Below are 12,822 nucleotides of genomic sequence, written 5' to 3'. Positions count from 1 at the left end.
CGCGATTCAAAAAGACAGCCGCGTCCTCAGGTACCAGCCCCTTTTCCTGCGCGCGAACCTCCGTACCTTTGCACTTTACTTCCGCAGCTCCTGACCCTCAATGTGCTTTTCTCTTTCCTTCTAGCTGTAGAATTTCCACTCCGCCAGCCCTCCTGTAAGTTCTGGATAATGTCTGTTCTGTCCTTTTATTGTGTTTTGAAGTTGTTGTAGGAAGCAGCAATTTCGGTGTTTCCCTATGCCGCCATCTTAGTTTCTCCGGCATCCTGTTCTAAATCCTTGTTCTGAGACCTACTTGAGCCATTTAAAAATCAATTATTGAAATGATTTTAAGGGACAAAATCTTATTGCCATAGAGACACAATACAGTAGTCCCCCTCATAGGCTGTTTCACTTTCTGTGGTTTCTGTTACTTGTGATCAACTGTGGTCCAAAAATATTAAGTGGAAAATTACAGAAATAAACAATTTATAAGTGTTAAATTGTACACCATTCTGAGTAAGTGAAGAAATCCCCCACCTTTCTGTGACATCTTGATCCTCCCTACTCTGGTCTTGAATCATCCCTTTGTCCAGTGTTTTTACACTGTACATGCTTCCCACCTGTTAGTCACTTAGTAATCAATTAGATTATCAGATTGACTTTCATGGTATCAGCATTGCAGTGCTTGTGTTCAAATCACCTTTATTTGATTTAATAATGGCCCCAAAGTGTAAGAATAGTGATGCCAACAATTAGGATATGCCAAAGAGAAGTCATAAACTTTATCATAGGTATGAATGTCGAGGAAGAAACACACACACACACACACACACACACACACACACCATATATATAACATATATAACATATATATAACATATATAATACATATTACACACATATAACATATAAATGTGTGTGTGTATATGTATATTAGAGGCCCAGTGCACAAAATTCATGCACAGGTAAGGTCCCTAGGCCTGATCAACAATCAGGGCCGACCTGTGGGGTGACTGGCGGGGCGATCAGGGGGCCCCCGCTGGCACCCGCCTTAGCTAGCTTGGGGCCTACAGGCTGGGGGCAGCTCCTGTGTTGAGTGTCTGCCCACTCATGGTCAGTGCACATCATAGAGACTGGTCGTTCCACCGGTCATTCTGCCGTTCGGTTGATTTCCATATTAGGCTTTTATTATCTAGGATATATATTATTCGTGGTTTCAGGAAAGCACTGGGGGTCTTGGAATGTATCCCCCATGGATAAGGGCGGACTGCTTTGAGCACAAGAATTTGAATCTGAAGAAACTCTTGGGCCCTTTCTACTTTTCTTCTTCCCCAAACCATTCCTATGTTAGCTCAGGCCTGTGTGCCTTTCTCTAGGCTAAATGTATGGCCCTGACTTTTCCTTGAGTCCAGGAATCCCTCATTTCTCTTCTCCTGTCACTTCCTCCAGCTTACTTATCAGAACAGGAGAGCTGCCTCTGCTTCCCGGGCATCTTCCCCATCTCTGCTTACTCTATCACACTGGTGTTGCTAAGACATTTCCTGGAAAGAATCTGCAGGCTGAAACCAAAGCTGGATGATTTTGCAGACATTGCTTTCTCAAATATGCAGAAGGCTCGTGTTGCCAGGATGGTGTGAACCTGCCAGTGCTTTGCTATTTCCAGAACACTGGCTTTGCAGGCAGCCAGCGATTACCATGATTTTTGCCCAGTGAAAATGCATTTAAGGAAAGGGTTGTAAAAATATGGTTGCCTTAATGGGAACTTTATTATATTCTTAGCACTAAGTTATTTGAAGGACATGAAAATAGACTCAGTCTTTTTAAAAGTTCCAACAGTAACACGGGTGCTTTTCTGGTTTGTACTTTGCAGAAGTGAAATTTTTCTGTCAAACTCCAGCAATTGCTGATATTGTAATCCTGGTTGATGGTTCATGGAGCATTGGAAGATTCAACTTCAGACTGGTTCGGCTTTTCTTGGAAAACCTGGTTACAGCGTTCGATGTGGGCTCAGAGAAGACACGGATTGGTACACCTTCTACTATTCATAGCAATCAACTGTCAATGTAAAACTTTGGGGAAGCCTCTTAAGAAATTTCAAAAACTCTTTACAGAGTCACTTTCAGAATTACAGGATCTACTATAGTGGTGTTCCCCAAAATGCAAATTTGGATCAATAGGATATGCCAATTATTTATTCCTACTAATTTTGCTATGACACTGTCATTCAATTAATTATTGAACCCATTTTAATTTTCTAGAAGTCAAAATCTTCTCTAATTATTTTTATTATTATTTTAAAGTTAGAGTTGGCTTAAAAATTTATTAGGTAAAAGTTTTCTTTTTTAAGGAAACAGTCAAACTAGTGAAACATTATACTAAAACAACTAGAAATTGGAAATAATTTTATAGTACAAGATAATCTTTGTCACATTAAATCTAGCTGAGATAAAAAGCAAATAAAAAAGTTTAAAATCTTTAAGCAACATGTTCACTTTATTACAAAAGTCTCCTAGTTTTGCTTTTAAATAGCCATTAAGGAAACTCCTTCCTTTGAGAATAAAAACCAACATATAAATCTAGACCTTTTATCTACAAACATAATCCAGACTTTAAAAAAACCACATGCTAAGTACCTAATACTTTAAAAGTGGTCACTTCCAGATGGCTATAAAATAGATACATTTCCTCAGCCCCCAGATAATTAATTCTCTCGATTAATTCCTTAAATCAATGCCAGGAATCCTCTTCCTCTCCCTCCCCTGCCCGTGCAGGAATCCTTCTTGAAAGTACATAGTGAGGTGGTGAAAAAAATGTTGCAAAGATTAGGCCGTTCATCATTTTAGTTTCTGGAATAGTCCACTATCTTTGAGTAACCCATCATTTCTGGGTGGGCTTCCTTATCTTTCTTATCCAGGTCTTGCACAGTACAGCGGTGATCCCAGAATAGAATGGCACTTGAATGCCTTCAGTACAAAAGATGAGGTGATCGAAGCTGTCCGAAATCTGCCATACAAAGGAGGAAATACCCTAACAGGTATGTTTTGTTCAGTCCACAACATATTTTGCTGAAGAATAGTTTTATTTCTTTAGTTGGCCTCTTTGTAAGACTTAGCATAGTACTTTTTTAAACCAAAGGAAGTCTTCATTTCTCCTATCCTGTCACTTCCTCTAGCTTCTAAAGTTCTCAGATGGTTCTTTTCTCAAACTCAGCTTCATAAGTTAAAACCCAGACATCTCATTGCATATGAATAGAGTGTCCCGGGAGGGGCTTGGTTGACCTAGAAGAAAATGGAGTAGTCTCTGAGGCTGACAGTGCTCCTAGCTGTTTTAACCATTGTGAGTCCCTTCCCCCCCACCCCCCCTCTTTTCACCTGTTTTCTCCTCCAGCCATCCTGTCAATGAAATAAACACAAATTATTACCTTGTATTTAAGGAAGGTATTTTCTTGGCCCTTATTCTGCAATCAGTAGCTATCATGAAAATATTTGCGGATCTTTGGCTCACTGATATTTTTAATAAATGAAGAATGTGAGAATATTTAGATGATAATTATCTTAGCCACAAGGGGTTATCATTGGTTTTACCCTTACTGCACATCCAATATATATGCTCAATTAAAATACATAGATGTTGTCATTGACTTTTAAGGAAACCACTGAAATCCTGACAATTGCTTTGCCAATCTGAGGCATAATCTAATGGGTGTTTTGTTCATACAACTAAAAAAATATTTAACACAAATTCTATAAAAAATATTGCAGCATTTCTTATTTTTTCTCGGTGAAAAGTGTCACATTCAAAAGGCAGGGGTTCAGTTTTCTTTGAGATGTTCCCCCACTACCTCTAAGAGAGATAGGAAAGAATTTTTGGTTTTATAGGCCATCATTAGCAAAACTGAAAGTGTAGAGATAATATTTGGAACAGACACTGTTGTGCGAGGATTCTTGCTTTATTTTAACTTATAAAGGTTTACATTTTCATGTACACAGATCTGTCATGTCCATGGGCCACGAATTCAATGTTCGTTGTAAATGCGAATTTCTGAAATGATGCAGTGGTCAGTTATTTGTGTTGCCTCTCTTCTGGTGGAGTTGAGTTTTTCATCCGTTCTATCAAGGAAGAGGTTGTTGTAAAAATGAAGGTGAAAGTTTGCATCTAATAAAAATCCCTTTAGTTCAATAAGTTACTCATCTTGTGGTTACACTTTGCAGGACTGGAAGGGTTTTTATTAGAGGTGGTTGGTTTGTGTTTATTTTTCCTTGTTTTCTGCCAGGTCTTGCTTTGAACTACATTTTTGAAAACAGCTTTAAGCCAGAAGCAGGAGCAAGGACTGGAGTATCCAAAATTGGCATCTTAATCACAGACGGGAAATCCCAAGATGATATTATTCCACCCTCCAGGAACCTTCGTGAATCTGGTGTGGAGTTGTTTGCCATAGGTATGTGTTACTTACCGTTCTGTTTCAACATTGGGGACAGACACACAGCCACTTAAAAATAATATGTAATGCAAAGTGCACTTCATGGAAAGCCAAAAGACCTATACATTTTCTAGTCCTGACTCTCATCACAACTTGTCATATGATCTGAGCCCTACAACCTACATTTAAAATGGAAGTGATGGTAACTGTTTTGTGCCCTATAGTGTGAGACCTCTAAGCCGAGATACCATATGTAAAGTGTTGTGAAAAGTATAAAGGATAACGGTTAGGCTCATACTTATTACTTTTTACCAGTCAGGACTTTTCTCTTTAGTATCTCGTTATAGGCTCTCTCTTTTCTGGTGGTATATGGAGAAACCAGTTTATCATTTTCAAGTAATTAAGGTCCTGCAGTTATTTAAAGAAAGCACAAAGTTCCAGATACGCAGTATTATTTCTTGGAAGCTCTTTTTAAGGTATCATTCTTGTGGAAAAGAATATATACTAATATATATCTATATATTTACACATGCAGAATAACTGCAAAATACTTAGATGATGCAACTTTGTTCTTGAGGAAAATGCTTACATTTTCTTTGGCAGTAGGTGGGTCTTCTAGTTCATCGAGACTGACAAAACAAAAACAAACCTAAATCTAGACACAGTTCTTCTGGCCCATTCCTAGATTTGCTATCAAAATGTGGTTTATAGAATGTTTCATTCAAGAAGTATTTGCTTATCTGCTGTGTGCCAGGCATTGTGGGTGGGTGCTGGGGCACAGAGATGAGGAAGGCCCTGTCCTTACAAAATGAGCCCTTCCAAGTCATGGTGACATCTCCTCTCTTTCTATGCTATTTGCAACAAACTACTTTGCTATTTGGTGTGTGTGTGTGTGTGTGTGTGTGTGTGTGAGAGAGAGAGAGAGAGAGAGAGAGAGAGAGAGAGAGAGAGAGAGAGAAAGGGACTATCTTCCCTAGAATAGTTTCATATCTATAAATTCAAATTTGTTGGTTTTAACTAACCAGCATGAAAAGCATGGCTGATATTAAGCTCATTGCTTCAGTATGCACTAATGTGATTTTGTTATTGTGGATCCAGATCCAACTGCACATTTTAGAAGCTATTGAAGAAGTCCTTCAGGCAAGAAACATCAGACAGATTGATTTAATTTTCATTTTTTATTTTGCAATCATTTTCCCCAACAAAGGAAATCCCTTCAGAAGATGTAAACTGATGGGGGAATTCATTCATGTGTTTATTCTCCATTTTGTGGTCTTGTTCATAATGAATGGATGAGTTTTTAAACAAAACTTTAAGTGAATTCAGATGTGATTTGAACTTTTTTTTTTTTTGGAAACTACCTGAAAACCAGTAGTATTTATTATCCTATGACCCCCTAAAGCAAATAGGTGAGAAACAACCAATGCTTTGTTACTCAGTGTGTTGAGGTTGGAAGATGAATTCAATGGCATAGCCAGGCCTCTAAGAAGTAATTCATGTTGCCCCAAGTAATCGTTCTTCCTTTCTTCCATAGTACCTCTTTTAACACCCTTAGATTATTGCAATGTCAGAGGTTTATAAAGAAACTAGAGGCCTGGTGCATGAAATTCATTCACGGGAGGGGGATGTACCTCATCCTGGCCTGCACCCTCTCCAATCCAGAACCCCTGGCTCCTAACCGCTTACCTGCCTGCCTGCCTGCCTGATATCCCCTAACCACTCTACCTGCCTGCTTGATGTTCCTAACCACTCTGCCTGCCTGTCTGATAGCCTCTAACTACTCCCCTGCTGGCCTGATCACCCCTATCCACCTCTGCCTGTCTGATCACCCCTAACTGCCCTCCCCTGCCAGCCTGATCGCCTCTAACCGCCTCTGCCTCGGCACCCGCGACTGTGGCTTTGTCCAGAAGATGTCTGGTCTAATTAGCATGTTACTCTTTTATTAGTATAGATGCTCCTTGTTTGTTGAAGCCTGGGGAAGATAAATCTACCTTGACACCCATCAGAACCAATCCTGTGCCTTCCTTTCTTTGTTTCTAATTTCATTGGTAAATATTTACTCATTTTAATGTGAGTCTTCTGAGAGGCAGCACGATATAGTAGTTCAGAGCATATGACTTTGGATCTAGACTACCTGGCTGAATCCCGGGTGTACACTTCCTGGTTATGTTTCCTTGAGCAAGTTAATTAACCTCTCTCTGCATCAGCTTACACATCTGTATAATGGGAGAAACAATTGTGCCAAACTCATAGGGTCGGTTGTGAGGATTAAATATGTTAATATTCATAAAACACTGAAGCCTTTGGGGCACTGTAAATGTTAGCATCCACTGCTAAAATAGAGACTGGAGAAGTTGCCTGAGGGTGGAGGGTTTTTTGTATCACTGTACTTCCTGCTGTATTCTAAACACTCAGCATTGAGCTTGACCCACCATAGCAAGGGAATTCAATAAATATTGTGGGAGAACCAGAGCTTCCCTATTTGCAATGGTTACTAGCCAGCCTGTGTATTTGCATATGTTAATCCCCCCAAGCTGTCTCTTAATATTATATAATAATCATCATCATCATTATATATTATTTTTATTATAGTAATCTCTCAATTTAAGTAAATGTGTTTTATAGAAATTTAAACCGGAAGTTTTGATCGTTTAGAATACTGGTTTCATTACTATTATACAATATTCATGCAAGACAGAAGTTAGTTTCATCAATACGTCTCTAGGGTAAGACATATTGAAGAAAATGAAGCTCGCCCCTAGCCGGTTTGGCTCAGTGGATAAAGCGTCGACTTGCGGACTGAAGGGTCCCGGGTTCGATTCCAGTCAAGGGCACATGCCTGGGTTGTGGGCTCAATCCCCAGTGTGGGGGATGCAGAAGGCAGCCGGTCAGTGATTCCTTCTCATCATTGATGTTTCTCTCTCTCTCCCTCTCCCTTCCTCTCTGAAATCAATAAAAATATGTAAAAAAAAAATGAAGCTAAACCATTTAACAATGATTCTGAAGGTGACTTTTATAAAGCCTCAGCCGGGAGAGATGTGCCTCTTGAAGCAGCAGATACTTTGATTGTAGTGAGACTGAGGGGCTCAGGTTGGGGACAGTGCCGTTGCTTTTTCAAATGGGGCATGGATGTCGCAACCCTCCCTGTTGTCCTCCTTGCAAGGGGTGAAAAACGCGGATGAGAACGAGCTGCAGGAGATCGCCTCTGAACCCGACAGCACGCACGTGTACAACGTGGCCGAATTTGACCTGATGCACACGGTGGTGGAGAGCCTGACGAGGACCGTCTGCCTCCGGGTGGAAGAACAGGACAGGGAGATCAAAGGTACACAGTGACGGGGAGCAGTTGTTCTGTGCACATGGGGACTGCGCTGAGCAAAAGTCTGCCGTGGGTTAGGAAAATCCTTACCATCTTTCATCTCGACTTTCTAAATAGAGTCCTCTATTCTCCTAATAGAAACGGGTGTATATTGGTGGGGTGAGGGAGGAATACTCTAAGCACTAGATAATTTTCTCCTTTAGACCATCATGTTTGTGTCTTTTAATTAAACTTGATTTTGAGAGAATTGTCCATGTACATGGTTGTAGGAAATAATGTAGAGAGAGAGCCTGTGTACTTTTCCAGTTTCCCTCAATGGTAACATATTGCAAGACGGCAGTACAATATCATGGTGTTTGCACTAATACAATCAAAATATAGAACATTTCCATTACCGCAAGGATCATGACTATTGTCTTTTTATAGCCACATTCATTCTATCCCTCCCCCAATCTCTCCCTAACTCCTGAAAATCGGTTCTCCATCTCTAAATATTTTTCATTTTGAAAATATTATGTAGGTGGAATCATGTAGTATGTAACCTTTGGGGATTGGCTTTCTTTGTTCAAGATAATTCCCTGGAGATTCCTTCAAGTTGTTGCAAGTATTAGTGGCCCTTTCCTTTGAACTGCTGTGTCGTATTCCACTGTATGGATGTACCACAGTTTGTTTAACCATTCCCACATTGAAAGACACCTGAATTGTTTCCATTCTTTGGGTGTTACAAATAAAGCTGCTCCGAACATTCATGTATAGGTTTTTCTGTGAGCATATGTTTTAATTTCTCTGGGATAAAGTTCAGGATATCATATTGTAATTTTATATTTAGTTTTAGTTAAGAAACTGCCAAGCTATTTTCCAGGGTGACCATAGCATTTGACATTCCCACCTGCAATATATAGAATGTCCCCAAAAAATGTATGTACACACTTTGAATAATTATAAAGGCAGTGCTTATTAAAATACATTTCATTTTCAAAGTTGAGTTATCAGCTGTTAAAGTGTATATACATTTCTGGGGGCCACCCTATATGAGGGATCCAGTTTCTTTGCATTGTCACCAACATTTATTGTTGCTCCTGTTTTTCATGTTAGCCTTTGTGATCAGTGTGTAGTATTAACTCCTTATGGTTTTAATTTGCACTTTCCAGATGCCCAGTGAAATCAAACATCTTTTCACGTGCTCATTTTGCATCTGTGATATGCTCTTTGGTGAAATGTCCGTTCATGTCTTTTGCCTATTTTTCTAATTGGACTTCTTTAAGTTTAGTGTTAACAGTTGAGTTTTGAGAATTCTTTATTCATATTCTACATACCAGTCCTCTTTTGGGTACATAGTTTGTTAATATTTTTTCCTGATACGTAGCTTGTCTTTTCATTTTTTAAATAAGGTTTTTTTTTGCAGAGCAAAACTTTTTAATTTTGGTGAGGGACTAGGTTGGGCAGCCAACATGTGGAGATAAAGCATGTAATACAGTTCCTGGTCATAGTTAGTGTTCAGTAACTATGTTCTCCCCTCCCCCACAATACATGGTTATTGAAGTCTCTTGGGTAAATGCCCCTAAAACAAGCATGTCAAACTTGCAGCCTGCAGGCCTCATGCCTCATTTAATTGGCCCATATTAGCCTTTGAGTTTGACATGCTTCCCCTAGAAAATAAGCAATCCTAAAGTTCAAGGACCCTGAACTTTGCATGTTCTAAATATTTTGTAGAATCATTAGCTTTAACATGTACATAAGACAAACTGCTTACGCAGTGTCTAGCTAGCTCATAGTGAATATTCAGTGTGTTGGTTGCTGTTTCTTCTTTTTTTACTTTTAGTTATTGGCCATTTGTTGCAGTCTTCAGTATAGTTACTGGACCTTCAGATGCTTAAAAACACAGACTCTTGTGTCAAGAAGCTCGAGTATCAAACTCAGCTCTGATACTAATTGTGAGACTTGGGCGAGTTACTTAAGTTCCTTGTGGCTTGGTTTTGTTACCTGTGAAATGGGAAGAATAATAGTAATCATTGAGAAGTAAATAAAACAATAAAGAACTTAGAAGACTACTTATAGATATACACATGTTCAATGAATGTGGTGTTTTTGTATTTTACTATGCTATAGCAATTTCTTTAAGCCAAGTTCCTTAGAGTCAAGGACTATGTTTTATTTAAGTTTGTATCTGCAGAACCTGGTGTAGGGACTGGTACTTAATAGACACTTAAATGTTTTGATGAACAAATGTCGGAATGAATAACTGAATCAGCTTCTCTAGAGATGAAGATCTTAGGGGTGGCATAAAGTCAGTAGTCACTTCTGACGAAGGGGGTTTCCTAGGTAAATAAGAAATACCTGGGGAAGAGGTTCATCTTATGTGTCTCTTTAATTTAGCCTTGGCCCTTGCCACCATTGGGCCGCCTACGGAGCTGATTACTTCTGAAGTCACTGCCAGAAGCTTCATGGTTAACTGGACTCATGCCCCAGGGAAGGTGGCAAAATACAGAGTCGTGTATTATCCTACCAGGGGTGGAAAACCAGATGAGGTAATAAAGAGATGATATTTTCAAACCATTATTTTCATTTTCTCAAGTCTTCTACAGTAGAGAAGACAAGACAGAAATGGATATATAAGGTTATTCTGTGATAAACATTTAGAATTATTTCACTTAAATACGTTTCCACATGCCCGTGTACTTTATTTGCACCTTTTCTTCTGACCTCCATCAAATAACCCTCAGAACTGGTCGTGTATCCATTTCTAACACAACTTACTTTAGCTCCCCCCACCCCTTCTTTTAAAAAATTAATGAGTTCTAAACAAAGGAAATCAGTAGTTAGTTATCTGGCCAGAGCTTCCTTTTGCTATTCATGTGTTCTTTCTACTTTGGGAGTGGTCTGAACTCCCTTCCTTAATGAAGTCTGTGTGATCCAAATTATGTGGTCACATAGTCCTCCAGGGTTTGGAATTTCCTGGACGTTTATGGAGATTATTGCAGTGGAGGGGCCATAAGAAAGCATCTGTGGCTGGCCTTTCTCATGGGTTGGCCATCACGGGAGAGTACCTATTGCCAGATGATTGGATTCTTCCCAGTTCCTACCTTTGATACAGCAATTCACAGGGAATATGTTCACATGTGATGAAATCTTTTTTTTTAAATGCTAACCTTTCATTGTCCTAACCCCTGACTAACCTCAGTCTGTTGCACAATTTTCCTTTGGATTATGGCAGGGGATATAATTTTTTTAAGTGTTAGAGAAGTAGATCATGAAGGTTTAAATTATCTTGTCAAAAAAATCAGAATTATTCCAATGCCCTATCTTTTTTTCTGACTAATAAACCTTTTAAATGCTTCCCAAAGCTCCATGGAAAAATATCAAACATTAACTGTTATGAAGCAGATGTGATTAGTATAAAAACAGCACCATTTCCACTTAGATAGGAATTAATAAGGGAGTTTTGGACATGTTCCATAAAAGGCGCATTGCTTCAGATAGGAATTCAAGGAGAATTGACCGCACAGTGGAAAGAGGATGCAGCACACATAAGAAAACATTTAGTGGCATGTTCTTGCTAGAGGTATTTTTGCTTTTTCATGTTAATTCTGCACGTGGGACATTTCATACTCTCATACCTGAACTGCACTTTGAACAGGTGGTGGTCGATGGCAGTGAATCTTCCACGGTGTTGAAAAACTTGATGTCTCTCACGGAATATCAGGTCTCCGTCTTTGCAGTGTATCCCCACACCGCTAGCGAAGGCCTGCGGGGAACCGAGACCACCCGTACGTATTGGATTCCACCTCACTTCTGACCTTGGATAGCATTGCTGAGGCAGCCCTTCCTCATTTGGAATTCTGCTCAGGTTGTCTTGATGGACATCCTGAGTCAAATTCCTAGAAAATAGTTATGCTTGCATGCGGTACTGGACCAAGCCTATCATTACATTTTGCAGGGGCTACATACCGGAGGGATATGATAACACTGTTATGTGTAGGAGAGAGTAACCTTAGTGGTGAAGGGTGCAAAATACATTTATTTATTTAGTAAACAAACATTTAATGAATGCCTGTTACAAACTAAGCACTGAGCTTGAATTTGTCAGTAGAAGTAGAGGAGCTCTGTAGCTCTCTTTCCTGCCCAGTAGAAATACAAGGGCATTATGTTACATCTATTTTCACTTTTTATGCCATTGCAATCAAAACAAGCTTCTGAATACTAGTAATTCCTTAACTGAGCATGATAATGATCACACACACACACACACACACACTTCTGAAAAACTATAATCTCAAAAAACACAGTTATCTACTCATTCAGTTATTGCAAATGTGAATTAAGGTCCTATTACGTGCTTGTCACTATCACAGTTAAAGAACTCTGCCTCTGATAAGACAATGATAACAATATAAACACCACCAATAACTATGTGGTAGGCATTATGGTAATCACACTCCAGTCCAATACATTGTTGGATTTATCCCTGACAATGATTTTTAAGGTAGCTATTAATAATCCCGCTTTGCATAAGTATTTTAGCCACAATTCCTGACCTTAAGGAAGTTTTTGTCTAGTAAGGGAGAGAATGCAAACCAAGGACATGCAATCAAATTAGTGCAATGAGCTGCTATAGGCACTCCAATCCAAGTGTGACAGGGAGCTGCATGTGTAAACCAAGTCCTGAACTTGACATTGTGATTGGAAAAGGAGGCAAGGCCAGAGTGTGGAGGGCCTAGGTTCATATTTGAAACCAAAATTTCATGGTTTTCATTGGCATTGTTAAAACCAGGAGCTTGTAATTTATCCTTAATCTCTTTCTCCTACCTCTCAATTATAGCCAGTCTTATTTCTTGATTATTCCATTTTTCTCAACCTATTGCTACTTAGTCATGCCTCATCATTGTCCCTGATTGAATGTGTCAATGAGTATTTATTCATTCATGTATGTGTTCCTCCAGCCACCCGTTCTGTCATTTTACTGTGACTCAACAACTATTTTTAATGGCTGTTGCATGTCAGACACTGTTTGGTGATGGACATAAAATAGTGGTCAGAATAGTCTTCTTGCTCTTGACTGGCTGCCAGGGAAAGGGGCCCATCACTGTAGTGTGATATAAGAAAC

The 12,822-nt window shown here is 39.3% G+C and overlaps 1 protein-coding gene across 1 annotated transcript in view; it reads left to right on the top strand.

Annotated features, from left to right (window-relative positions):
• The window catches only part of COL14A1 (collagen type XIV alpha 1), a 188,524-nt gene that overhangs the window by 39,660 nt on the left and 136,042 nt on the right, over window positions 1–12,822 (top strand). The window contains exons 6-11 of the mRNA XM_015567409.1: window positions 1,850–2,005; window positions 2,894–3,013; window positions 4,253–4,417; window positions 7,563–7,724; window positions 10,095–10,246; window positions 11,356–11,485. Coding sequence (XP_015422895.1) covers window positions 1,850–2,005; window positions 2,894–3,013; window positions 4,253–4,417; window positions 7,563–7,724; window positions 10,095–10,246; window positions 11,356–11,485 — 885 coding nt within the window. The remainder of the gene's footprint in view (window positions 1–1,849; window positions 2,006–2,893; window positions 3,014–4,252; window positions 4,418–7,562; window positions 7,725–10,094; window positions 10,247–11,355; window positions 11,486–12,822) is intronic.

This window comes from Myotis davidii, unplaced genomic scaffold (assembly GCF_000327345.1).
Source record: "Myotis davidii unplaced genomic scaffold, ASM32734v1 scaffold1, whole genome shotgun sequence".
In the NCBI taxonomy this organism is placed as follows: Eukaryota; Metazoa; Chordata; class Mammalia; order Chiroptera; family Vespertilionidae; genus Myotis; species Myotis davidii.
The sequence above is the reverse complement of the archived record's forward strand: the minus strand, read 5'-3'. Positions and strand labels throughout refer to the sequence as shown.